A 26,651-nucleotide genomic window follows, 5' to 3' on the forward strand; every position below is an offset into this window, starting at 1 on the left:
GGTTTAAGTCACTGAAGCTTTGTATTTGAACTTTCAGGGTGGCCATAAAATACACAAGAGTGAAACAACGTCAGCTCTTGTGAGCTCTGTTTATCATTATAACAATTAATGCCACGGAGTAGCTGTCCAGAACTAGTCACCCCGCAAAGAGTGAACGCAGCCTTCATGGGTGAGTACTGGGTATACAACGCTCCACTGAAAGTCCACAGGACCAACACCTCAAACTCAGGAGGTCCTACATTTCTAGTCCTTGTGCGCTGTGTTAGATTAGTGTTCTTGGGCACGGTACAGGCACAGACAGCTTAAAACTTAATTATAAGCTCTAACGAATGCATACAAATAGGAAACATTGAGAACAACAAAATTACTAGAGCTTGATAAGAAACATCTCTTACATGTCAAGTCATGCCACTTAAAACTGTGACATTAAGGATCAAGACCAATGAACACTGCCAGTAAGGATTTTAATGTGGGCAATAGAATAACCTTGCTGATGCTTATGGGCAGCTCTACCCATACATGAAGAGTCAAGAAGAAAGCTTTATTGCTGGAAACCGTAATTTGACCTTACCTGTAAAAATACTAATGCTTTATTGCCAGGAAACACTACATTGGACAAGTTTATGTTCACAGTAAGTTTGTTAGTGCCAGAGTAGTAGAAGCAGTTCTGCTACGTGTTGGAATGCCTGTGTCGCTGCTGATGGCTGCAGGAGCAGTAGCATTAAGGAGCAGGGGACAGTGAGATAGGGGTGCACACTGCATTTTTCCACTAGACTCGACATGTAAACCGTTAGGGTGTTTGTGATTGTCATGCAGCATGTACTGCCACTTTGAGGGCTGAAATTATACTTTTATCCCGTAATCCTGTTTTACTCGCTAGTCCTAAATCTATTAATCTAATAGTGAAAATTAAACCTTCTAATTTATGTCTCGCTCTCTGAAAAGCTTTCATCACCTTAAAGGTCTAGAGGTATGAAAGGGAATCTTCCAGTGCCTATGTACTTCTAGGTGAGCCGCTCTGGTTGGGCGCATAAATTTACAGCGCCTTTTGAGAAATAGCAGCCTGAAAACCTCAGTATGAAACAAATTTCTCTCAACTATAAAGCTAGATGTGTTCCTCACGAAACTCAGCCTTAATTCCATGCATCGGCCCTGGGACGCAGCTCCTACCTCATGACTTCAGAATAGCCCTTGGCCGCAGCCACATGAAGAGCCGTGGCACCTGTGCGAGGCTGCTTTATATCTTCAATTCTCCCACTGTTCAGCCACTGTCGGGCATCCTGTAGCATTTGCTGCTCCTCTTCTTTTCTTGCCAGGTCTAGGTCTACACCTAAGAGGGCGAAGCACAAAAGAAGAGATTATCAAGTGAAAGCTCTCACGTACTTGTTAAAATCACCCTATGTTTCATTTGCTATACGATATTGATAAATTATTTGCAATCTTCCACAAAAAAAAAAAATCAGCAAAAGCATCTTCTAGGAGCTGGGAGGACTCCTGCGCCATTGACAGAGACTTCAAAGCTGTCTGACTTAAAAAAATCTGGAAGCTGAGCCACTGGTTGCAAACTAGCCCAACTAGCTACTAGCTCAACTGTGAGCTGTGCGCTACGGGCGGAAGGACTGCATTCTAAATATGCAGCGTCCTAGATTGAAATAAAGTCATGAACAACAGCTTAACAAACTGAATTAAACTATGGTGAGGGTATAATCTACAGCTGAGATCTGAAGAGGTGAGCTTCAGAAGATCTGAAGACGTCTCCTGCAGGAGCAGCACAACCCAACCGCGCGCCCCCTCAAAGCGCAGTACAATCGGCAAGCTGCACGTGCGCAGACCCGTACTGCACCAGAGCCATTCCTGCCAGGCACGCTGAAAGAAATATTTAGTTAATTCCACCAGATTCTGACAAAATACAATTCTAAATCATTTTGGGGCTAAGAAGGCAAAAAAAAAATATAAATCTGCTCGGATGGCTTAAGAGATCTGCTTTAGATGAAGTCAGATCAAGTCAGTTCATCAATACACACATCTGGCGTAGCAGAGACACGGTCTGTGGGGCTTTCCAATAACACGAGGGACGAGTTTCCCGCCCTAGGATACAACTGCTACGATGTGGAGAGGCCAGGTGGGTCTGGCTGGTGGGCTGCCTCAAGTGTCACTAAACCAACGAGAGGGAAAACTGTCTCAGACTTGTTTTTGTAAGTGGAGTTTTCATGATAACGATGCCATGCAAGGACAACATATCAATCAGAAGGACAATACAGCTCCATACAAGATTAAGCAGACTAGAGCTCGCTGACTCAGGGAAACATATGAAGGAGATGACAAATCTCAAAAATCAAGAAGGGTATTGAACAGCAACTGTCCCTATGGATTAGTTCTTTCAGTATAAGAACCCTTCAATTCGCAATTAAATTATGGGGCATTAAGTTTAACACAGAACACAAGAGAACACTTATCGACTCGGAGTCTGAACCATGAAGCCCACTGCCACAGGGTGTTGCAAAGGTCAGAAATACAGCTGGCTTCAGAACCAGGATTAGACAATTCTGTAGTTATTAAACATAATGCTATACATGCCAGGAGTTCCCAATAAGGGCTGCACAAGTTCATGAAGCAGAAAGCCATGGGGGATTCACGAGCACACAGAAAGCCCATCTGGCTCAGGAATTCCTTGAGGCACCGTGGCTGGAGGCTGGGAAAATGTTTGGGAGGGGAATCATACACGCTTGCCCTGCTGTTACAGCTTGCAGCAGGCATCTGCTTACAGCTACCCTTGAAGACAGGCTGGAGCTGGCTGGACGCTTATTTAAAGTTTATACCACATTTGCTCTAGCAGTTATGATCCTTTTAAACTGTGTCAACGGGAAGCTTCTTGGTGGAGACAGATGGTTGTTTCAGGGCATCTCGGCAGGATGCCGCTAATGTGGTGGAGCAATGAAAGAGCCCAGCAGAATCCCAAGAAGTGTCAGGCAAAATATCTGCAGCTGAGGCAGAATTACTGCCTTAACGTCCTGTAAGGTTTCAGCCATGTTATTACCACGTACAGCTCTCGATACCCACTTTAAAGAGACACAAGTTACACTGCTGAGAAGAAAGGATCTCTATCTTTCTGGGCGTCCAAGGAAGCCTGACTGCAGAGAGGAGACAGGCATGGTCTGGACAGCCCAGTAAAACAAACCCTGACTGTAGACACAATCCTCCTTTTTAAATACGTGAGCAGCCTAAATATAAGGGGGAAGGGCTATTTAAGCTTATTTCAAAGTGGAGGGAAAAGGGAAACAAAATAAGAATAACCTTGTCACAAATACCACTAGACTAGAAAGTGAAAAGTTTCTATTTACCAGAGGGAACATGATCCTGCATCAATTTTCCAAGGGGAACAGTAACACAAATAACAACTAGCTCTCAGATTGACAGCTACAAACTCACCAGTGGAACAGTAACACGGCTGACAAAGTAGCAAGGGACTGATCTCCTCCTAACTATACCTGAAAATAGCTTCAAAATTAAAGTAATCATCATGTGCCAAGCAGAATACATCTGTTAGAGAGGACTGGATACAATCCAGCACAAAAACAACCCCAACACCAACCTGCAGTCATAAAATAATCTAGACTGGAAAGAATCTTTGAGGGTCTCTAGCCCAAATCCCTGCTCAAAGGAGGGGAACTTCAAACCCAGATCAAGTTGCTCAGAGCCGAATGTACTGAGTTTTGACTACGTCCGAGCATGGAGATTCCACGAGTTCCTTGGGTCCCTGGCCCGCACTTTCCTGGGAAACTTTTTTCCGTATCTATATCTATAGATGAGCCAGAATGTCCCTTGTTCAAACCTATGACTTCTTCCTCTCATCCTGCCCAGTGAAGCTCTGAGAAGAGTCTGGCCCCACTGCCTCTACAGCCTCCCCCAAGGTAGCAGAGGCCAGCGATTAGATCCCCCGTCACTTGCTCTTCCCAAGGCTAGGCACGCAGTCCATACGTACCCCACGTGGATACCCTGGTCTGTGGCAGCTCAGTGAGCCTCCGTTCATCACTTCCCACATAGCTGAGATAAACGCATCCTTCAAAAACATTCCTGATGAACTTCATAAGACAGGGTTTAAACCTTCTTACACATACGTACAGACACCTAGCCACTCACAGAATAATTTCAGGAGTGTGAAGAAAATTTTACGCTGATGAAGCATTTCTTAACTGTAACCCAAGTTACGCTGCCCAACGTGCTGCTTCTGCCAGTGATGTTTCTGCAGGAGCACAGAGAGCAGCCCTCAGACAGGCTTACCTGATGAGAAAGGGGACATGGCAGAGCAGATGGGCTGCAGAAGTAGCCTAGGGAAGGATCAGGATGAAGCAGGTCACTCCAGGCCAGGCATAGTCATTTCCCAGTCTCTACTGTTGGCAGGGCTGTAACCCTCACCTCTGTATTATCAAGTCTTCGTGAAACAAGGCCTTTCATTGATACCAGAGGTCAGAATTCAATCTCACTTTGAAGGCAAACAGATCTAATGAATCAGCTTTCAGTACGGTGGTGTCTTGCCCTGAAGAATCCTACTAAGGACAGAGCCTGCCCACCACAAACCTGCACCCGTTCCGCGGTTCTGCTACCAGAGCAAAATTTGCCTGCTACCTTTTGGGCCAGATTTCAGATCTCTTCACCTATAGACAGCAAGCCAACAGGATTTTCTTATAGAAACTCTTAGAGGTCTAACTCTCACATATTCAATCCCACCCTTGATGTACCTTGTTTCTTTACTTGTTCCAGAAGCAGGTCCTTCATAGCTGCCTCCTCTGCGATGTCAGACGGGACTTCTCCTTCACTGTTCACAGCAGCCACATTGGCTCCATGACTAATCAAGTACCTACGTGAATGAGACCCATACCAACGTATTAGACCTTGTGCGTGGGCTTCAGTGCAACTTGTGCAGTAAATCAAGTAGCGGAACAAAATACTTGGCTTTCTCATTCAGGATCAATCACCAAATGAGTATCTTATTCTTATCAAATGTCTAGAGTTAAGGTTCATTGTTAAATGCAAGGTCCCTGGTCTGTGGCTCAGTTTCTGTTTCTCTATAGTTATTCAAATAACCCTAGTTCTTGCACTAACCTGAGAGATTGTGTTTTTCTTTTTTTTAAAAAGGAAATAATCATCATCATCATCAAAAAGATAAGCCAAGCCATCACCACTTTTTAAATTTGTCTTTTCGTAACTGTACCAAAAGTTCATTCAGAAACAATTCATGTCTCCTCCGACTTGTACATCTTGTAACCAGTAAAATTCTGGGAAGCAAAAGAATCTGTTTAAACACACAAATCCAGGAGGGTGAGGTAGGAGAAGATATTTTTGTTTGGTTTTGTTTTAAAAATAATTTTCAATGCCTCTGAAAATAGCTTTCAGTATTAAAATTTTGGTACCTTTCTGGTAGCTCTGGTGGACTAAACACATAAGCCTGGTATGACTGGTAAAGAATAATAACTTTCATTTGAAGAATTAGTATTTGGGAAAAATAAAAACCAAACTGATAAAGGATCATCCAAAGAGCTAAGAATTGTTCCAGGAGGAGTACAACACACAGAAATAAATGAGCCGCAGAAGATACTTTCTTGATTAAAATATATTGTAGAGGACTATCTTGAGAAATACTGTTGTTCTCCCTTATTCTTCTAACCTATAACGCAGCCTTCACCTCAGAAGAATTGCTTCACTTTGAAAACCACCATTGACATTTGCCTGTTCTTTGGTTGCAGTTATTCTAGCACTCCAGGTCATATATTCGAGCAGCCCTCAAACTCTCAGAGCAACTTGCTGGTGCACACCAAGTAGTCTGGTATCGGTATCTTCTCTGGGACAACCAGGCTGTTAGGCCTTTGTGAGCATAATGAACGCTCAGATCAGACGCAGGATGTTACTTCCAACCCTGGAATCAGAAACTGTGCCAAGAGGAGTCAAACCTTTGTTGGGAGTCACTTATAGCAGGTTACTGCTTTGCTTTAAACATCTGCCGGACAAAATTCTGTTACATTTACTGTCTCTTCTTCCACACGTATGTTTGTGCTCACTAGATTATCTAATCCCTCTATGGCAGGTCGCAGAACCTCACCTGGTTGTGTCCGCACTGGGGCCAGTATCTTGTGTTGTAAACAAACCCAAAAAACAAAAGACGATAGTGCTCCAATTGTAAGCAGGTTAAGTAACAAGCAGTTACTTTTCTCTACATCTCCACCTTTTGTCAGACAGTATGCAAGAACCAAACATAAGATCTGAATTTGAAGAAAAAGAAACGATGCTGTTGGTATCCTGGTGACTGCGGAGCCCAGAACACTGCGTTTCTCTCTTGAAAGCCCCCACACAACTGCAGTGCTGCTCACACAGGCCTCTCTGTGGTAAGAAAACATAGTCGCTTTGCAAAGCCTCGGAACAAGGGCAAGCACTGGTGCAGTCCCCCTCGGACCTGTTTGATAGTATGCCATGTATCTACTATTTGGGGTTTACACAAGGATAGCTATATGCACGTAATTACACTAACATACATTTTGTAGAGAGGCAGAATTCTTTTCAGTCAGCGGAATTAAATCCCAAGTCACTCTTAGGTAACCCTTAAAACTCCACACGGGCTCCCCGCTGATGGGAGCGCACAGCAAAGACAGGCGGCAGCAGCAGAGCTGGGCTTCATTACCCACCTCGGTACCAGTGTGCCTGCCTGCCAGCCATCGTGGTTCCCTTTTGCTTGGCATCGTAGCTAGAGTACCTAACGAATCGTAATAAGTCACTGTAATGGGATCAGCAAAAGGCAACCATTTGCAGGCTCCACCATAATCCTCACAAATTAAGGATTCAGTAACAGGAGAAATGCATCTATTTTCAGCATTGCTTCCCAAGATGTTGTGTAAGTCTCAGAGCAATCGCCTGTGTACCTGCTCCCAAGAGGAAGACGTGGAAAGTGTCATAAATACCCAGAACAGCCTGAAACTCACTCACTCTGCTATGTTCAGATAGCCACACGATGCCACTGCATGAAGAGGGGTCCAGCCCTCGTTATCTTGCTGGTTCACATTGGCTCCATTTTCAACAAGGAACTTCACCATGTCCAGGTTCTCATCTATACAGGCCTGAGGGAGACGGGGAGGGGGAACATCCAGGGGAGGGAAGGATTGAAGAGAAAAGGAAGAAAAGAAAAAGAAGTTGTTGGTGTTAAATCAAGTGTACAACCTCCGTTTGCAGTTCATTGGCAGCAGGTAATTCCTGGGCTCAGTTGCTCACCCTGTAAGCTAGCGTAGCGCGAATTTGTGGACTAAAATAAATTAATTTCACAACTTTCAAAAATGAATTGTAACTCAGAGTTTCCAGGTGGACAACCTCTACATTTGCTCATGCTTTACTTCTCACCAATTGATCTGTTACCTTCCTCTCTCTCTCACTCTTATCTCCCTGGAGCGAGAACGCACTGTAAAATGATGTATCTGTATTAGTTTTAGGTATAGCATCAAATTCCTCTAAGCAAGGCAAGCTATGCATTTATTTAGATTATGCTGTTCCCTCAAAATGTCAATGAAATAATGTCATAACAATGAACAAAATGAGATGCCACTAGTGGTAGGGATGAGCAGGGAAAGCGTGAGCTCCACGAGCCTGACTAATGCAGACCATCTGTATCCTGGATGTTGCCCTTTACAGATGTAACCACAGCAAAAGTAGAATCTTAGAGAAGTCAATAGCTTCTTTATTCAGCAGTATCCATTCATTTTCCCAAGCATAACAAAGCACAACTTTCCCGGATAGCTCTACAGGCCCTGTGAGCTACTGAAGAGAATGACAACCCTTTATTAGCCACTGTATTAACTCCAGAGCCTGCATTTTCAGAGACCTACTAGCTTTGAAGTTGCCAGAAGAAAACCTAGCTAGATTTTCAAGTCTCAGCAGTTCTGCTGGGTGGAATTCCTCCTTCCTCAAATTCCTGGCTACAGCACGTTCTGCACTGCATTTACAGTTCACTGGAGGCTGCTATTTAAGGATGAGCTGGCAATTTAATACATACGTCCCAATGCATGTGCCTCAGCTGAGAAACACCAAGCATGTCCAGCAGGTGAAACAACTGGCTTTTTCTGCACGTCCATCTACACACAGAAACCCCATTCCTCATTGACAGAGAGGGAATCTGGTCAGAATTCCTCCAAAGTCTCAGCACTCGATCCTTTTGCATAGCTTGATGTGGGCGCATCTATCAGGTACAGCAGTGAGAGAACGTCCAGATGATTGTTCTTCTAAGAAGAGCAACACTGACCATCCATTCCTACCCTAGCAAGTAATGAGGAAACTGTCTCTAACCTACATCCCCCTCCAAAAGAGACAATCCTATATTATCTAACATGTTCATCTACGCCACATTGCTTGTTTCAAAGGAGAAGCAGGCCCTACACCAGGACATCCAGCTCTTGTTATTTCTACTGCAAGTGCAAATCCCAGACTAGCCTTTTACCCCACAAGCACAAACTACCCCTACATTTGCTAGGTTCACAAGTAGCCATGCAAAAGACTCGCTTCGAAATCTCTAAGGAAGCACACTCCAGAAAACCAACTCCTAGTACAGTTACTTGGCAAACACAAGAAAACCCAGGGTACCTCTACAGCACTAGGAAAGGATGCCCCAGGAGAAGACTCGAGCGCCCAAGTCCTGACTGAGCCTATGCTGAAGTGTTAGCATGTTTCCTGGCCCTGTTTTAGGCTGGTTTACCTTAATCTTTGCCAAAAAAGCACAAGCATAATTCTAGAAGTAGTTTCCTTCAGGTACTGCTCCAAACCCAGAACGGATGAGACTGCTCCTGGGTTGGCTCCGTCCACCCTGCTCGGTCCATCAACACTCTCCTACCCTCAGGCACAAAACAGCTTCATCCTGTAAACCCACCTCTGGGGATCTCCCTTAGATTATTTCAGGGACTAGAACCAATAAAAAACCCCAACAACCCAAAATAAAAATCTTGGGGACTGAAGAGCATCACACTGAGGTTGGAGGAGCCCCACCTCCAAGCACGATGGCGTGACAAGGTTAGGTCTCAGCAATGCAGATGCAGACTAGGTTCTACCACCAGCCTGAGCAGCAAGGTTTGTTCCTTGGTCCTCCTTTACTTAGACCATCTGGTCCAACCCCCTGCAGTTTTTACTGTCCGCAAGGATGGAGACTGCACGGCCGCTCTGGGCCCGTCCCAGTGCTTCACATTCCTCTCAGTGGGTGATTTTACTTACAATGTCATCAGGAGTTTTCTTCCTTCGACTTACACCTCCCGCTGCAGTAGTACGGATGTACCCTCTTAAGTCTCCGCAGGTGATGAGAGCAGGAAACACAAGCCAAATATTCCTACTGTACAGGGGAACTAATGTGTGCCCAATATGCACGTGACCGATTTTAAGACATATTCTAGAAGGGACACGCTCCCGACTTCCTTAATCCTGCGAACTACGCAAACAAGTCTGTTAGTGACTTACCTCCATAACAACGCATGCAAATGCCGTGGGAAGGTCGAGTATGCAATGCACACAGAGGTGGACACGGACACACAGGAACATAACAATCCCTTTTCAGTTCAAGGAACAATTTTTTGGGAATTTGAGCCTGAGCCTGCAAAATTCAGAGCTAATCTGTACTTTATTGCCACCCATATTCCCCCAACACACCTCAAATAAACTAGACGTATAATCTGATTGATGAGTTATGTATGTTTTGTCCTGGGAATATAACTATTACACTTCACTTTTTAAATAAAACTGACTTCATCTAAAAGCGTATTGCTCCGAGAACAGCCAAGAAAAGTTCACCCGTGCAGTGGTTTCTCCTGAGCACAATCGCTTCTGGGTGAATAAAGAATTATAGTCTCAAAGAAGAATTTTATCAGCGTGGCTCTGACAAAGCAGCGAGGAAGACGTTTCATGCCTGTGCATACCCACTGCTCTGGTGCATTTGTTCAAGTAGTACCTGCAGTTTGAGCATAAATCTCAACTTAGACTGAAGAATGTCTCTATACTGTGAGCTTCGTACATATTTGATACAGAGTTATATTTACACGGTTTATCATTTAAACCACCTAAATACACCCACTACACCTGCACTTACTGGGAACTGGCCAAGAAAAGACCAGTTCTTGCTGAAGCCACTGGACATACTGGGCTCTAAAATTAAATATCTGTTTAGATGCATACAAAGACCACCCCCCTCTTTTAAGCTTCTGGCTGTTATTGGTCTCGTCGCTCCGCTGGTCCCCGTCTCGCGCGGTTCCTATGGAATGCACGCTAGAAACAGAAGGGATAATGGGATCAAACCCCACCTGTTCCTACACAGAAATCTGCAGTAATTTGACTCGCCCAGCTTCTGAAGAGATAAAACGATGACAAAATGACAAAGCTACATGGGTGCTGACAACAGCAGGCAGTCGCTCGCTTCCCCAGGGCAGCCGTAACGCATTTCACCCTTGCTGTTTGCGTTTGCCACAAAGATAAAGCCAAGCGCAAAGGTGTATTAAGTCCTCAATGGAGCAGCAACGCGTCCTTTAATATCTAAGAAAAATAACCCTCACCCCACCCTTCTGCACCTACGTATCATGAAAAACTGCGGTTCGAGTTCTGTGACCAAGCAATGTGACGCTGCTCGGCAAATATTTGCTTTAGTGTTAGTTAGGGACACGTAAGAACAGAACTGAGCACAGAGCTGAGTAACAAGAACAGTTTTTTAAATGGCTCGAGGCTGGGCTAGCATTAGCAGGTATGACTTCTGGCCTGCCCCCGACATCGAAATGCATGAATTTTTTGCGTTTTTGTAACGTTGCATAGTACTCATTATATTGGCCAAGATCCTGAGAAGCGGGGTGGAGGAGGAGTTTCAGAAAACAGCATTCGACCAACAGAGGTACTGAATAATCCCTGCTTAGTTCTGAAACTGTCATCATTGTCTCATGTAAGAAACTATCAGGCATAGGACTGTTTGCATAATTTTTCAGTCAGACACCCTAGAAGAACGCACTGCTGGCATCTGAATACGCTGTGACATAGTTAACACACCTTAGAGCAATAATTATGCGGCTGACAATTGGGATAATGAGTAAAACTGGTAATTTCTAACGATCTTCTAAACATTAAGAACTTCAGAAAACACATATAAACGTTATGACAGACTAAACAACAGCTTTTAGGGGCTGCCATGTATTTCTGTGTACACTTTTAAAGTATCAACTGATTAACACTTATATGTGAATTCATATAATAGGAGAATTCATACCTGCACCCACATTAATGGTATTGTTTCATACATGACAAGCTATAAATTAAAGAACAGAAATTCTCACTGTTCAGAAGTACTCAGGGCACACACTTGCCCACCTAAAATTTTTGAGCGCCCTGGCTGCCAGCACCCCTCCAGAAAGCCTCTGCTGCATGGTTTGTTGTGCCTGTCTGCCGAAGGGAGCGCTGCAAAACACCACATATGAAAAAACGTATTTGCTGAGATTCAGAGGGTAAAGTTCATCTTCTGGCTAAGCAAAACGGGTTACCTGGGGTTACTGGAGGAAGGAGAAGAGGACAAAGAGGAAATAAAGGAGGACACATCTACTCCTTTTAAGTACTATTAATCCTCCAACCTTAAATTTAGGAGAGTGGATAAGTTTAGTAACCCGAGAGGATCTATCGCTATGCAAAGTTCTCCTCTTTTATTTGATACGGCGCTCCTCGGGAGCACTGTAAGAATAACTACACCGGACAGCAATATTACAAAGCAGGCACCTGCCCCTCCAACCCCTAAAGGGAGGGAAAAAAGTAAAAAAAAGTTGGTTGAAAAGTAACACTGCCTTTTCAGTGGGTAGTCATTTTACGTGAGGAAACACTCCCTCTCCTAAATTGCCCTTGAAATTTGCTTTGTATAAAGAAAAATACGTACAGGAATAGGCTTAATTCTTTCAATTTTAGGCACTGCTAGCCCTCAGCTGCTTGGTTCCACATGGGAAGAGGCTAAAAGCAAGGTTAACTACAGGCCACAGCAGTTTTGTCTCTGAAGTTTTAATTCCTTCTTTATCTTCTTTCTCTGTAAAAGATACAATACCACCTTCAAGGCAACGCGATAGGGTGGGAGTACGCGGTGACTGTCCTTCCCCCTAACTGGAGATCTTCGGCAGGCTAATCTCTTGCCATCCTTGTATTTTTCTTGGCAGCTGGTTAGCTCCGAGTGCTTCTGGAACGGCACTAACGTATTACCGTTTTAGCAGTCTTTAATGCAAACTGCATCCAGTGCCCGGAATTACCCACTAACCGCTCAAAGAAAGTTGGCTCATGCGATCCAAATCCCAGGCATCGCTGGGCAAGTCTCTATCCACAGCTCACGGTGTTCCTTCAGCGCCTGGCAGGGGACCAGCATTTAGCAGTTTTTCCATAGGGAGGAAGTGCTCAGTTTCTAAAATTTGCAGATACGGCATATTAGCTTCCCCCTCTTGGATAACAGGTGTAGCCCTTTACAGCCAGGGACACTCTCTGCGTGTTTTATTTTGCCAGTAGCCAATGCCAAGGCATTCTTCTTTCAAGCATGAAGTTTACATTACAATAACAAAACGGGGGACACCAGGAAATGTTACAGAACAACTCTGCAAAACTATGCTCGTCTGGCAAGGCTTGTTCAACAACCAGACAAAATCTGATCTCTATCTTGAATGAAACCTCGTTATTGTAATAGCACTGTTAGCGTTTGCTCCCTCCCCGGAGCACACAGAGCACACGGGCATCGTGGAACTTCTGATAAGTATCAGCAACGCAACAGCTCCAAACGCCTGCCAAGGTTTTTGGTTTGTGTATCTCCTGGGCATCCCCCACAGGACAGGGGTAGGGAGATCAGGGAGTAAAAGGAGCCAGACGGGATGAGACTGAAGGTTTCAGAGGACCAAGAAGCGAGCTCCAGCAAGGTGTAAACAGCATAATACTTCTCACTTTCTAGAGGGTGAATCACACTTAGCAACCCCCCAGCCTGTGACTGATGTTACATTCCCACTACATACAGGATAGCAGGGAGGACAGCAACTAAAGCACCTGACAAATTCCTAAGAATTTGCTTGGGATCAGCTGAGAAAAAAAACCACCTCTTTGGCTGTACATGGAGAAAGGGGGATGGTTACAAACCCAGAGTAACACAGGAGCTGTGGCAATAACTGCCCATCAGCAGCGCTGTCACAGGCACCCTCGTTAAGGCAACCAATTCCTCCACATCTTACCCAGTATTCTGGTAGTTTAACATAAATACACGAACAACGGTCAGTGCAACTGCTTTCAGGCAGAAAGGTTCTCGTCAGCATTTCAGCATTACAGCTCCTCAGCAGCACGGCCGCTTCACATGCCGCCTACCCGCACACCTTGGTAGCACTGCGTACAGTGGCGCATCTAACACGGGTGAGCTTGGCTGAAAGCATATTGCATTTCTAAATGCGGCCCCATTGAGTAAATATTTAGTTTACCAACAGCATGTTTGACACCCAGTGCCATATGATCATGTAACAAAATAGCAGCAGTGTGCGTACAAGAGCTTGAAATCAAAGTCAGCCAGGAAACCTGTAATAACTGCTGTGGTTTTGATTTTGGCTATATTTAATTCCCCGGTGCTCCTTCCTTGGTCCGTCAGGATTTAAGAGAGAGAACCTGTGCATTTTCTTGAGGCGGAGGAAAGATGCAGGAAGGGAAAAGGAGACAGAGCTACTGGCTTGGCTCTTGTGTTACGTGTTTCTACTATGAATACATCGGTCTTGTGACAGAACCCTACCTCGGTGACTTCTGCTGTGCAGAAGAGTGAAAGATCTTGTAATCCTACCATGTTGGATTCTTGGGTAGCAATCCTCCTGGTTCCCACATAGAAATCATACTTGGCAGCTCCACTTGTCACATGTCAATATAATATGTGAACTAGCAAGTCGGACACATGCTGGCTTTTTTAATCGAGTATTACAGATGTCAGGCCAGCAGAGGCCATGCTTCATCTCTTCTTAATTACTCCAGTACTCATCTCTCGAGCCTCCCAGGAGTACGGTACCTCTTGGCCTGTGCAAAATGCTGCTGTTAAATCAGATTGCTCATGAAACCCTCATTATTAATTCTTTTAACAGATGCTTCTCCAATGCAGCAATCAAGTGTTCATACCATCTTCAAAGCTCTTTATATACCCACACCTCCCTGGACATGGTCTCTCTCCCTCTGTTCCGTCACTGATCCCAATTTCTGTAACTCTTAAGTCAAAGTATTAACAAACACCTGAGATACTTCCATACAACCCTACATCACAGTATGGGGTTCTTGCACTGATCTTCAGGACCCCTCTCCATACGCCAGTTTGCCCAGAAAGCCACCCCATTCCTCCATACGGTGAAACAGTTTATATTTTAGATTATGAGATCCTCAGAGCAGGGACCATCCACAATTGCTTGAAGAGCACCCAGCTCTCAACACACAACAGTGCCAGCCAGGTAAAGCACAGCCACTTACACACCACTGAATCACTGCAGTTGGAAAGGACCTCAAGAGACTTTTGGTCTAATGCCTCCTGCTCAAGGCAGGGTCTACAGCGGATTCTCACCAGCTTTCCAGGCTGTGGATGAGTGTATGTATGATATGTATGCATGTGCACAGATCCACACACAGGCAAACACAGACACTCATATTTACCCTTTGTAAATCCAGGGAACTTCACAATGGTGGGGGAGGACTAGTATACACAGATTTGTGCCATGTGCCTGCATCCATTCTGATCCAGAGCTGACTCACCTCCATTGCTTAGGTGCTTTATTTGCCCAAACCTCTGTTTTTTTCCTCCCGGATGACGTTCTCATGCTAGAAACCTGACCCAGACCCATTTGGGTGGCAGAGGCTGCACCACCCATGAGCTACAAAAGATTCTGCATGAGATATGGGGCGACAAAAGTGGGGTTTGTTCACGCAAACCAAGCACACCCTTGCCTAACACTACCACTGGGACCGTTTTTGACAAGATCAGACAGATCCACATCACACTCAAAATGGTTAAAAGGTTTTCTTTGAGCTAAATGAAGCGCCAGAGAGTTACTGCAGCGAATAGTTCAGTGAGAAGCACTAAACCAGAAGCAGAACATTCTCTGTGTGCATGCAAACGCAGTCTGGAATTCAACCCAAGACCCCACAACAGCTTAAGCAGGTTTAAGTCCAGGGTCCCTCCTGCCCCAGCCATATGTTCCCACACCTTGCCTTGCATGAGATTCATTTCATCCCCATTTTCAAAGTGTAAAGAAACAGATGTTCCCAGAGGGTGTTGCCTAGCTAGGTGGGATGTATCATCCTCACAGTACCTCCCCTTCCCACTGCCTGCAGACCAGCATAAACCCACTTACAACAGGATGAGATGGATCCCACCCTCAGTGACTTAGCAGCCGTCACGGGAAACCTCCAAGAGCCAAGATTTACCGGGTTGCTCCTTAACCTGAGGCTTGAGATGGTTTTCTTTACCACAGCCTTATGCTATATCATTAGTGCAACTAGAGCTTTCTGAGGAGGTTTAGAAATGGTTAAAGAATTACTGCAAACCAGAGGACGACATTGATACCAGCAGCAACGTTAACCGTTAATACACTGGGCTGGAAGAATTAGCAGGCCAGTTAAGTCATGCCGTCACAACACATAGGTCACAGTCAAAGGGATTAAATGACAAGACTTACTTCTCTACTGTTCTCCTGTCATAAGTCTAAAATATATGGAACAAGGTTAGCCGGGAGATGAAGGGAGTCAATCTTCCACTGAATGCAAAGTAAGAGTAAATATATGATGTCAACATATACTGCAAACCAGGCAGCGCTCCACAAACGAAGGCAAGCCCGATGACAGCTGAACAGCATCAGGGCTAAATCTGGGAACAGAGGGAGAGGAGTTCACAGAAAACAAAGAGAAAAGCACTCCCAAAATAGCCTTGCAACTGTCACCACTAGCGATTGTCAGCACTGGAAGGTATGACCTTGCCATTGTGTCCCATGATCACAGCTCTACTCTTAAGGGGGCATTTGTCAGAACCAGCACTACCAAAAATTCCACTTCCAAGTGATCCTGTGTCTCCAGCAGCACAGATTACACTCACCAGTCATTTTAGGAACACAAAGAGCTCTTACTGTTGCTCCTGCAAAAACACGGAGCTTTATACCTTTCCTTCTCTCTTCTCAGCCCTGGTGTAGGGTGTCCTTATGGCTACGATATCCTGCATGGGCACTTCTGTACCACAAACCCAGTTTTAAAATCTTTATGCTTTGAAATCCTTGTGCAAATCTAATTCTGACACAATTGTATTAGAACCAGCAGAAAGAGGTAAATTCTGTTTTGAAGAGAATGGTGTGGAAAGGGAGGGGAACAAGATAAAAAGGGTATTATTAATTTTCTTGTCTGATTAATTAGCTACGTTCCTTCCTTTTTTCACAGCAGTTGAGTCATACTTCTCATGTAAGCAGGAAAAGATATGGATTATCTCAGATTTCTCCACTGGAAAAAACCCTGCAACCAGAAGTACTCAGCAGTATCCATGCCAGTCATCAAAAGAAGCCAACAACAAATCTCTTAGAATAATTAGCACAACAAAAAACCCAGTAGAGCACAAGGGAAGAGAGGAATGCATGCAAAGGCATAATTATTTCACGAACGTAGCATTTTCAAGATGAAATAGCAGCACGAAATGTCAGGTGGAGAACTGCTTCGAATAGAAGCCACATTTTGAAACTCCCCACGCCTTCATATATGCAACTTATTTAAGAAGGAGGTAGATGTAGATATCTACTGCGCTAGGGTATAGATGGCTTAGCTAAATGTCTGTAAAATTCTTTATAATTATCAGGACTTCTGCTTTAGCTATGCAGCCACAGTACTGCCAGTGAATGCTGAAGCACCACACTTCACCACTGGCTGGGACGTTATCTGCTTTCACCGAGGTAGCCCTCGGCATGCCAAAGCTTCCAACTCTGCTTCTTTAGGATAAACAGGGACTGCCGCCGTACAGAAAGAGAAGGTCAGTTGGACACTCATATACTCCGTGAAACTGAAACAGGAAGAAAATGGGAGGAAAGCTGAATCGCCCTGGTTTTATTCCTGCTAGGGCCACAGGCACAGGCATGCAGGATTGCCGTCTTCTTGCCCCTCATTTAGCATTTCTAATCAAATAGCATTTTGGCAAATCTAGGAGGATCAGCAAAGACCACAAAGGCAAGTATTTCACTGTGCAAAGAGCCACAGGGATCAACCCCTTATGCCAACCCCTCCAGCCTCATACTATTTGTGCTCCCATGTGTCCAGCAGCCCACACTTCATTCACCTCTCATCCAGACTGGACCCGATACAGTGATTTTCCACTTCCACAGTGCTTTTCCTGCGCAGTTGATGGACTGGTTTGCCATTTGCATTCCCAGACCAGAACACATAGCTCTAAACCAGAGACAGGCCATGTGGGACCTACTTTAAAATCCAATCTAGATTATAATTTTACTCCCTTCCTTTTCATCATCTTCATCCCTCTAATTCCAACATGATTTTTAATACCCATTATTTCAACAGCAGTTGGAGACTAATACTTTGTACCATCTGAGAAGAGCTTGAAATGAGTCCAGTACTTGATCAACTGCCAACACTAAAAATAAAGTCTTTCTGTCACTGAAAAGCAGGGACTGCCAGTTTTCTAATAGTGTAGAGCAGCATTAGCTTTTCAAGTCTCACCAGTTTAGTCACCCTGACCACTAAGTATGTCATTTCTCTCCCACTCAGCCAGTGCTCTCTGGCACCGGATCAAGACAGTATATATAAAATCCTGCTCTTAAATTACTGAAATTTTAGTTCCTGCCTGAAATAACTACATTTCATAATTAGAAGCTCACAAGCATTTCACTCCTGTGTGGAAAAGGGAAATTTAGCTACTGCAGGTTTGCTTAGCAAAGAAACATCCTGCTAACACCACCCTCGTTCTTCAGCTCTACAGGCCCTACATCAGCTGTAATACTGCACCTATTTAATGCAGTTCCTAAAGGCACCTTTACAGTGCAAGCAAAATATGTATGCGGCTTCTGTCGTCAGCTTTATTATACAAACGTATTCTAACTTTCCAAGATGCAACCTTAGATCAGCTTCAGCCAAACCAGCGTGGCCTCCCGCAGCCCAGGGCTGACGCTCACCCTAGTCTCTTGAACGGCCCCTGGAGATCGCAGAGCAGCACGGTAAGACCAATGCTGAATGAAGACTAACCTTGTCAACAGCGAGGGGGGAAAAATATCCCTCTTCAGCCCACTTGGCAAGGTTCCCCCACTCCCACCACACCTGCCGGAATGGCGAGATGGGGTAAGAAGGCCCGGTAGGGCCGCTCCGTGCTCCACAAACAACCCTCTACCAGAAAGGACTCTAGGTCTTCTCCCAACTGGCCAGAGACATGGAAAAACAGCTGCAAATGATTTTAGCTCCAACTTGGCAAACTAAAGATGAGATTTGTGTTACCTAACTATAGACCTCAAAGACAGACAGAGAAATCTCCCACGGTCACTTCGGGCTTTCTTTAGTCTCTCCCACAGTAGGATTTTGCAGCAGGTCTGCTGGCCGAAGCCAGGGCTGTCTCTGTCCTGCCCTTACACCCAGCCAGCACACCCTCTCCCCCAGCAAGGAGCACTGATACTCATTTGATACCCCACTAAACAGATCCAGCAGCTAAACTGGCTCACAATGGGACCAGTCAAGCACTTAAACTGGTATGAAAAGCATATGACAAAAGCAACAGGAAGGGCAAGCCTGAGATAGTCTTAAGCTGCCGCACAACCATTCACTTGGACCTCTTGCTTTTGTCAAGACAGACAGCTCGCGCCGCACATGGCCCGGCGAAAAACCGTTGCTTTCTCTGTTGAAAAAACAAAATCGCTCCAGGGCTAGTATCACTTTCACAGAAACCCAGCTCCTCCTCACAGATGCCAAAGCTCACGTACGGGAAGTACCATGAGCTCCTGCAAACGCCAAGAAGTGCCCGATTACCACTAAGTAAGGGCGAAGAAGATAAAAACAGTGCCCGTATGCAGAAACACCTCAACACAATTGCAAACAAAAAGAAAGAGGGGATTCCTTTGGTGGATTCATAGACAGTTTATTGAAAACCAGAATATTAGACCCGTGGTTTTCGTGCATATCATTGTCTTGCAGCCACATGAGGTTTTGTTTCAAGATCTGAATCTCACCTTTGTGGCCAGGAAAAAAAAAGGTGGTTTATAAAAAGAAAAGCATACACTCAGTAATTCCATGTATTAATTCTCACTGCCAATCCTCCAGCGCCTGGGAACATTTAAATATTCTTCTTCACAGTTAAAGGTTCGGATGGCTGAATCCTAAGTACCAGTCCCGCATGCTCCTAGGGGCTCAGCGAAATGAAATCGTCACTAGACGGACGTGTAGCAGCTTGCTCAGTCATTATCCAGTCCTGTGCAACTGGGAGCCTTCGCATTCAAGTAAACAAGTGGTTTTTCTGAGCGCTGCCATTCTCCCTGCCTGCTACCTGAACGAGAGACTGGTAACCACCCTGGCTCAACTGCCATGAAGTCATTCCCAGCAGGAAAAGACACCACGTCAATCACAGGAGACAGAATTTTCTTTGAAGCGGAGCAGACCAAGAGGGTGCTGGATCAAGAAAGCTTTCTAAAAAGAAGGGGATTCCACATTTCTTCCTGACGGGGACATAGCTAAGATTTTGCACGCATTTCTGTACCCACTGCGATCACTTGGATTGGCAACATCACTTAGCATGGTGCAGCTTTAAGGAAACGTGTTCTTTTAAATGCTAGTGAAACCTTGACATGATCTGCAGCAGATTAAGCTACATAGCAGTTAAGCTATACATTTTAAGAAAATGTAGCAAAAAAACCCAACCTATCTAGAGACAGCAATTTAAGGTCTGGACTCCGGCTGGCATTTTTAGCGTGGTAGGTGAAGGAGAATATAGAAGTTCACAGTCCTATGACAGAGTCTGCACGTCTCTTCGGTAACAAACTTTTCAAGAATGCCCAATACTGGAAGAAGGCATGTGCTCGATATATTTTTGAGAATCCGATTAGTGTGAGTTTTGACATATCAACTACACTTTCAGGCAGAGCTCATCTGAACTTGCCTTTATTCACAGGAGAAAAAGAGGGGGGGGGAAAAATCATTTGGCACTCTTAGGGTTGCTCAGTCTATAGGAAAATGTCTTTGTTGTATTGGGGTGGGTTTTTTTAATCCTGTGGGAAACAAACTACAGCAAATCTCAGCAAGGCCACCAGTAACAAAGTCATTCACCAATGGCTTCTGAGCACATCAGCCTCACGCTGCCGTCAGCGGCCCAGAGGTCAGGGACTCTGTTCTGGTGATGCCCATGGAAAAGGAGAGGTGGTGGCAAATACAGTACTGAGAGAAGTGATCTATTAAAGAAAACGACATGTAGAATAAGGTCACTGAAGAGGGACAAGTACTGCTGGAATGATCATTCTTTGCTAGAGCCTTGCACCGATGCTTTCATACAGTAACCGAGCACTGTAAGTGTATTAAAGATGCTGCCATGCACTGACCCCTCGTCGAAGCGTGACACCAGATATCCTGCTAGTTTGAGAGATGGACACAACTAAGGTGTCAACTGTCCCCAGTGACACCAATGGCGTTTTGAGTCTAATCAAGTCCTGTGGTCTCTGCGATCAAAGAAATACAGACCTAATGCAAACTTTTATGTTTTCATAAGAGTAACGTAAACCCAGTTACTTGCTCCAACGCCACGCACATGCCCTGCATGGTTTAGATACTGGCAGCCCAGTGTGAACTCCTGATTGAGTGCTCTGTCAGGACCTCTAAAGTGTCACGCAGCCCTGGCTAGCAGATGCCGAAAAAAGGACGTAGCCAGAAATGGAGAGAGCAATGAATGTACGCGGCAAAGGGCGGAGTGGCAGGGGAGAGCAAGCTCTCCACCTCTGTAACTACCATTTACAGAAGCAGCAGCCAGGCAGACTGACGAGGCTTACAGGTGAACTACAGCAATTACTCATCCTTAAAGTAAAACAAAACCTGGTGGGCGTCCAGCCAGAGGATGGTGAGTTCCATGTTTACTGCCCCGCGTCACCTGCGCATTAGCCTGCCTTGGCACAGGCAATCCTCCAGAACAAAGTACCGTAACCCGGATGGCGAACAGGAGAAATGTAGGAGAGGGCAAGGTTTGTTGAGAAATCCCAGCCGCCAGAGCCATGAAATAGTCTCACTTCGGAGTGGATCAGCCCATTTCTGCTGAAGAGGGAAGAGAAGCAAAGAGCATCATGCAGGAAGACTTCCAGAGGTCCCGCAATGCAGCCCCATCTCCATGCCAGCTGCAAAGGAAGAGCTCACAGGAGGAAGCAGCGAGCTGATGGCTGGGAGAAAAGTCCTGCAGCTGGGTCTGTCTCGCTGGGAACACGACTGCGTGTCCCCAAGACCATGGATGCACCCTTGCTGCGGGCTGGGCTCCCAGCTTGGAGCAAGAGCTAGGCCATGAGCAAGCGATTCCGTGATCAGGTATACAGACGGACAGGGAGTGATAGTCATGGACTGTGTGATGACTTGTCTGCTGGAGGCAGGACAGACACACAGCCAGGAGAGGCTCTAGAAACAAACTGGCTTGCATTAGAAAGTTGGACAGGAGTACTTCTTGGAAATCACGTCATAGCTATGGTGTAGGACCAGACAAACGGACAAGCGGCAAGTGTCTCAGTGTACGGCTCCGAAGGTGGAGAGGAGTCACTGGGAAGTGAGGGAACTCCTGGAATAGAGGAAAGGAGAGATCTTATCAAACCCCAAAAGAACCAAGTTGCTGGTGCTGACATTAGCGGATGGTATAATACAGAATAGTGGACTCATGGGAAATGGAGACATTTTGGAAAAGAGCCACCAAGGCTTTTACAGAGGGAAGTCATACGACTGAAAGCCATTGGAGTCATCTGAAGGGTAAACAGCATGAAGCCAGGGAGATCCAGGTGATACACTCCACAGAGAACTCCTAAAGGCTTCTCATCGGGCCCCTCACCAAGGCTCCTAAAGACGCTGACTTGCACGGGTAAGAGAGAAGATCCTTGCACAGTTAAACATATTTTCACAATGGCGAGACCAGAACACGTGACAGATTGTCTTCCTGGAGATCTCTGCAGAAATCTTTCCTGGGGTCTGTGCCACGAAATGTATTAAATAAAGGATCTGGAAGGGGAGGTGATTAGTGAGGTGATGAAGTTTGCTGATGAAATCCTTCAAGAGGGTAAAGAAAAGGACGAACTTGCAGAAGAATCTTAGAATACTGAGCAACTGGTGATAAAACAGCAGATGAAATTCAATGCGGATAACTATAGAGTGAATCACAGGCAAAAAATACACCTAACATCATGTAACAAAATGAAGGCTCTGAGCTTATTACTGCCATTCAGGAAAAAGCTCCTAGGATTATAACAAATAGCTGTAGGAAAATATCAGCTCCAAGCTCAGAAATCAAAGCAAATACTAGAAATTATTTGGAATGGAACAAAACAGAACAGAAAATATCATTAGGCCCCTATGTAATGGTGCACTATATTTTCAGTATCTTAGGAAATTCTAGTCTCCACAACTAAAAAAGATACGGTAGACATGAACAGGACATGAATTAGAAAAAGCTTAACTTACAGAGAAAAACCCACCCCAAAACAACCTACATTCCCCATTTTCCTAAAGCATCTCTTATGCATTTCTGTGGCATCACAAATATGGTTTATACTATTTGTAGAGCACTACAGAAACAATGCTTTGGAAAAAAAACGGCTAAAGAATTCAGAAAGATAAGAGAACAAGTTATAAAAGGTTTTGGGCAAACAGGACGCTCGCTCTACATCCGCTCAGCGCTCTGCTGTAACCTCGACCCACGGCAGCTGTACCAGCAGGGACTCGGTCCGTGCAGGAAAGCACAGGATTCGGCACAGCCTGCAAAACCTTGAGCCTGCGTAAACACTCCTCTGAAAGTCTGATCAGCACAGACTAACAAGGCCCAGATTTGTTCCTCTTGTTCAACAAAACTGTAGAAACAGAGATCATGTTTTACTGGTGTGAGATGACACCAAAGCGGAGGAGGTGGAGAGCTCCACGGAGCAGAACCCAGGCTCAGAGGGTTCCTGACAAAGGTTCTTACAGCAAAGCAAAACAGGAAAATTCCTACACTTAGGTGGGAGACACCTAAAGGCAAAACAAGGCCAAAAAGGGCGCAGCGCTGGAGCGGGTCACTGACTAGATACCCACTCAAGACAGGCTGGGCTGAAAGCAGCCCCACCACCGCGCCGCTGTGTGACAGGGCTCACGCGTGCGAGGGCACCTCCGCTCCTGCCAGGTCTCAGCCGCTGCGGCCGACGCACCACGCCGGCTCCGACAGCTCCCACGCTGCAGGGAGCACGCTGCTCGCTTAGGGTCTTAACCTTTCAAAGCAACATTTACTAAGTATATTGTTACAGCATTAATGATTTATACCATTACTTCTAATTCTGCTTTACCATCCCCTCATCTCTGACCCCACTGGGTAATTAAGGCTTGGCTGAATGACTCAGTGGGGTGCTGCTGAAGAAAGCAAATCTCATTCTGGAACACATTACAGACAACTGCTGTTAGTAAGGCCCCAAAGAAAATTATTCTTGGGCTGGAGACGTCTCCACTTGAGTATCACATTCAATTCGAACACAACATGCTCCTAAGCCCAGAGGAGAACCACAAGGCTCAATGCAAGTTTACAAGACATCAACTAATTGGAAAGACTAAGTAAAACCAGCTTTACTCTGCCTAGGTAAAAGAAAAAAAAAAAGTTTAAGGAGAACAGAGTCTTCCAGTAGTGGGAAGGCTGCTAAGAAAGGGAAAGCAATTGCAGCCAGAGGAAAACAAAGAATTCAGTTTCATTTGGAAGAAAGCAGAATTGGGTCAAACACTGAGGAACGCTTCCTAACTGCTCAGCTTGCCAGGCGCTGGAGCAGGCTTCCAGAGGGGCTGCGGGCGAGCTCTTCGTGAAGAGGTGTAGGAACCGATTAGTTAACGGTCTTTTGGAGAAAGCTCTGATAAATCTGGTCGCGCCTTAGTGCAGAGAACTGGATCAGAAGGTCTTCGGTGGTCTCTTCCAGCGACGCATCTGTAACTCCACAACTGCAGCAGAGGGCCCTCGCTGCTGAGACAGCGCAGGCTGGCCTGAGACAGAGCTAACGACAAAGAGCCAGACGAACGGCGGAGGGAGAGATGCAGCTTTCAGCATCATAGACCAGAAGGAGAACTATCAAAGCACTCCTCAGAGAAGCCAAAGGATTAGGAAAGCAGCTTAGACAGACTGGAGAAGGGGTGAGTGGTTAGAGTAACCGAGACCAAGCCATAGCAACAGAGATAAAAAATTTAAATAAATAAATTTTAAAGAAAGAGCTATAGCTTTGTCAACCACAGGTATCTCCAAATCTCCAAGACTCTGAGGACTTCATCGTCACAACACTGTATTTTAGAAGATAACCCTGGAAACAGATTATATTAAAACGTCTTATTTTCCCATATGCATCAATTCTTGTTTTGGACGGGGCTTGAATTTTTAAGTCACTAGCACAATCTGCAGGAAGCTGGGCACAATGTCAGCACATGGATTCCCTCCCAATGACTACAATCAATTCTTTGTTCCTTGTTCACTTTCTGCAACGTGGAACAATTTTCTTAAAGATTAACAGCACCTAAACTAAATGGAAAAGAATGGATTTTGTGGACCGACCGAGCTGTAGACTGAAGACAAGCCAATACTCAGAACAGCTATAAGACAATATTTGGCCATAAGCATGGGGCTCCTTCTATAGCGGCTATTAATAAGGGATCAAAAATAACTCATGCAATATGCTCTGAAGTTTAAACCTTGGCTCTGCTGGCATACAGGCTGGCACAGTCCTGAAGTCTCTCCTCAAGAGACACACAAATTTACCACTTATCTTTTTCAGCGTGAGGGAATGCTTGTTCAGAATAACTCAAGTGATATCAATTTAAAAAACAAACCATTTCAGGCTGCGAAGGTCAAATTCTGTTTGTCAGTCATCCAAGAAAGAAAAGAAAAGCTAGTGCAAACTGTGAAGTAAAGATGAAATCCACTCTTCACAGGAACACCTAGATGCCGCGTTCAGTCAGATATATTAGTTCAGGCTACTGCAAGCCAGGAATAGAAAAAGGCTCAAAACCTGGTGGATTAGCAAGGTGATATCCCACACATACACGTATTCTTCCTTCTCGGTTACAGGATGCTGTGAAATACAATCTTCATGCCACCGCAGCAAGTTACCCCAAAATTCAATAAAATTGTCTTTTAAATGTAAAGCACAATCGCTCACCATTTATGCAATATAGGATTACTTCGCCTTCTAGAAATCACTGGGTTTTAATTTTAAAACTATTGCTTTAACATTTGAGAAGGTGTTTGGCCTTATTAATGCTCTCCTATCTTATTTCTCTTCTTGACTCTAATCTGTAATAAATAATGCCTTTTGAATTATTCATTATATCATAGAGGGAATCTTCCTGCCACTCCATCCTAGAGCCTGGCAATCTGTAGCTTAACTTACAGAGCTCGAATTTATACCCATCAAGCAGTTTCTGAGCATATCTAAGCTTTTGGCATGAACTATGTCCTAAAGGGATTAGTTCCACTGCTGAATTTTGCACTGGATGATAAAATATTTGTTTTCAAATTTTGATGTCCTTTATTCCTTCCTTGGGGGAAAAAGCAAACCTTCCTAATCACATCTTACGTAGAATTTTGGATACCTCTGTCATATCTGTGCTTGTCGCTTTCCACCAGTTAGAAAGAATCGTTGACAGTTTTGACCCTTCCTTGTAGAGAAACCACGACTTTGATCACCTTGCTGTTATTTCCCGTACTGACTACATGTTTCTGAGGTGGTAGGAGGAGGACTGCACAAACTAATCTACAGATGGGCACAACGTGAACTTATCCTGGCTTTATGACTTCTATTTATTCCTGTCTTACTAATTCCTAATGCTTCATTTGCTTTTACCCACTGCAGCCCTTCCACACCATCCCACTAAATCTCCAGAAAACCTATTCCAGCCTGTAACAGCTGGATTAGAATCCACCGTTCCCCCATAAATATTACCTCCCATTTACCGACCAAATTTTGCCAGCCATTTTATCAGCAAATTAGCCAGTATTGTGAAACCCTTCACTGCCAGCTTTCATTTTTTTATCCTGAATATACAGCACCATCAAACAGCTGTTATCTCACTCGTTATTCACTTTTCCATCTCATACGGGTGTGCAGAGCAGCACAGGCTCCAGGGGAGAGGCACAGGATAACTCCCCTTTCTTCTGTAAACTGATCTTTTATTCCCAGCCTTCGTTTTATCTCTTTCAGACAGTAATTAATCAATTATAAGATCTCTTTATTTCACAACAGCTTTGTTTCTTTGGGCTTCCATATAGGGACCTTGTTGAAAGCATTTTGGAAATCCAAACACACCACCTCAACCAGATTTCTCTTCCCTACATGCTCGTTGGCTCCTTTGGGTTCATCATTCCCCAGGTTCTTCTTGGAGTCCTTTTTGGAAACTAGCACCGCACGGGGAACCGTCCCTTCCCACTGGCTTGGTCCCGC

At 44.9% G+C, this 26,651-nt stretch overlaps 1 protein-coding gene across 4 annotated transcripts in view; it reads right to left on the reverse strand.

Moving 5' to 3' along the window:
• PPP1R12B (protein phosphatase 1 regulatory subunit 12B) overlaps positions 1-26,651 on the reverse strand; it is a 126,250-nt gene that overhangs the window by 86,239 nt on the left and 13,360 nt on the right. For all 4 annotated transcript variants that reach the window (XM_064472229.1, XM_064472230.1, XM_064472231.1 and 1 more), the window contains exons 2-4: positions 6,976-7,106; positions 4,740-4,858; positions 1,171-1,330 (exon numbers count right to left, since the gene is read on the reverse strand). In XM_064472229.1, coding sequence (XP_064328299.1) covers positions 1,171-1,330; positions 4,740-4,858; positions 6,976-7,106 — 410 coding nt within the window. The remainder of the gene's footprint in view (positions 1-1,170; positions 1,331-4,739; positions 4,859-6,975; positions 7,107-26,651) is intronic.

The sequence above is a fragment of the Phalacrocorax carbo genome, chromosome 23 (assembly GCF_963921805.1).
Source record: "Phalacrocorax carbo chromosome 23, bPhaCar2.1, whole genome shotgun sequence".
NCBI classification, from domain to species: domain Eukaryota; kingdom Metazoa; phylum Chordata; class Aves; order Suliformes; family Phalacrocoracidae; genus Phalacrocorax; species Phalacrocorax carbo.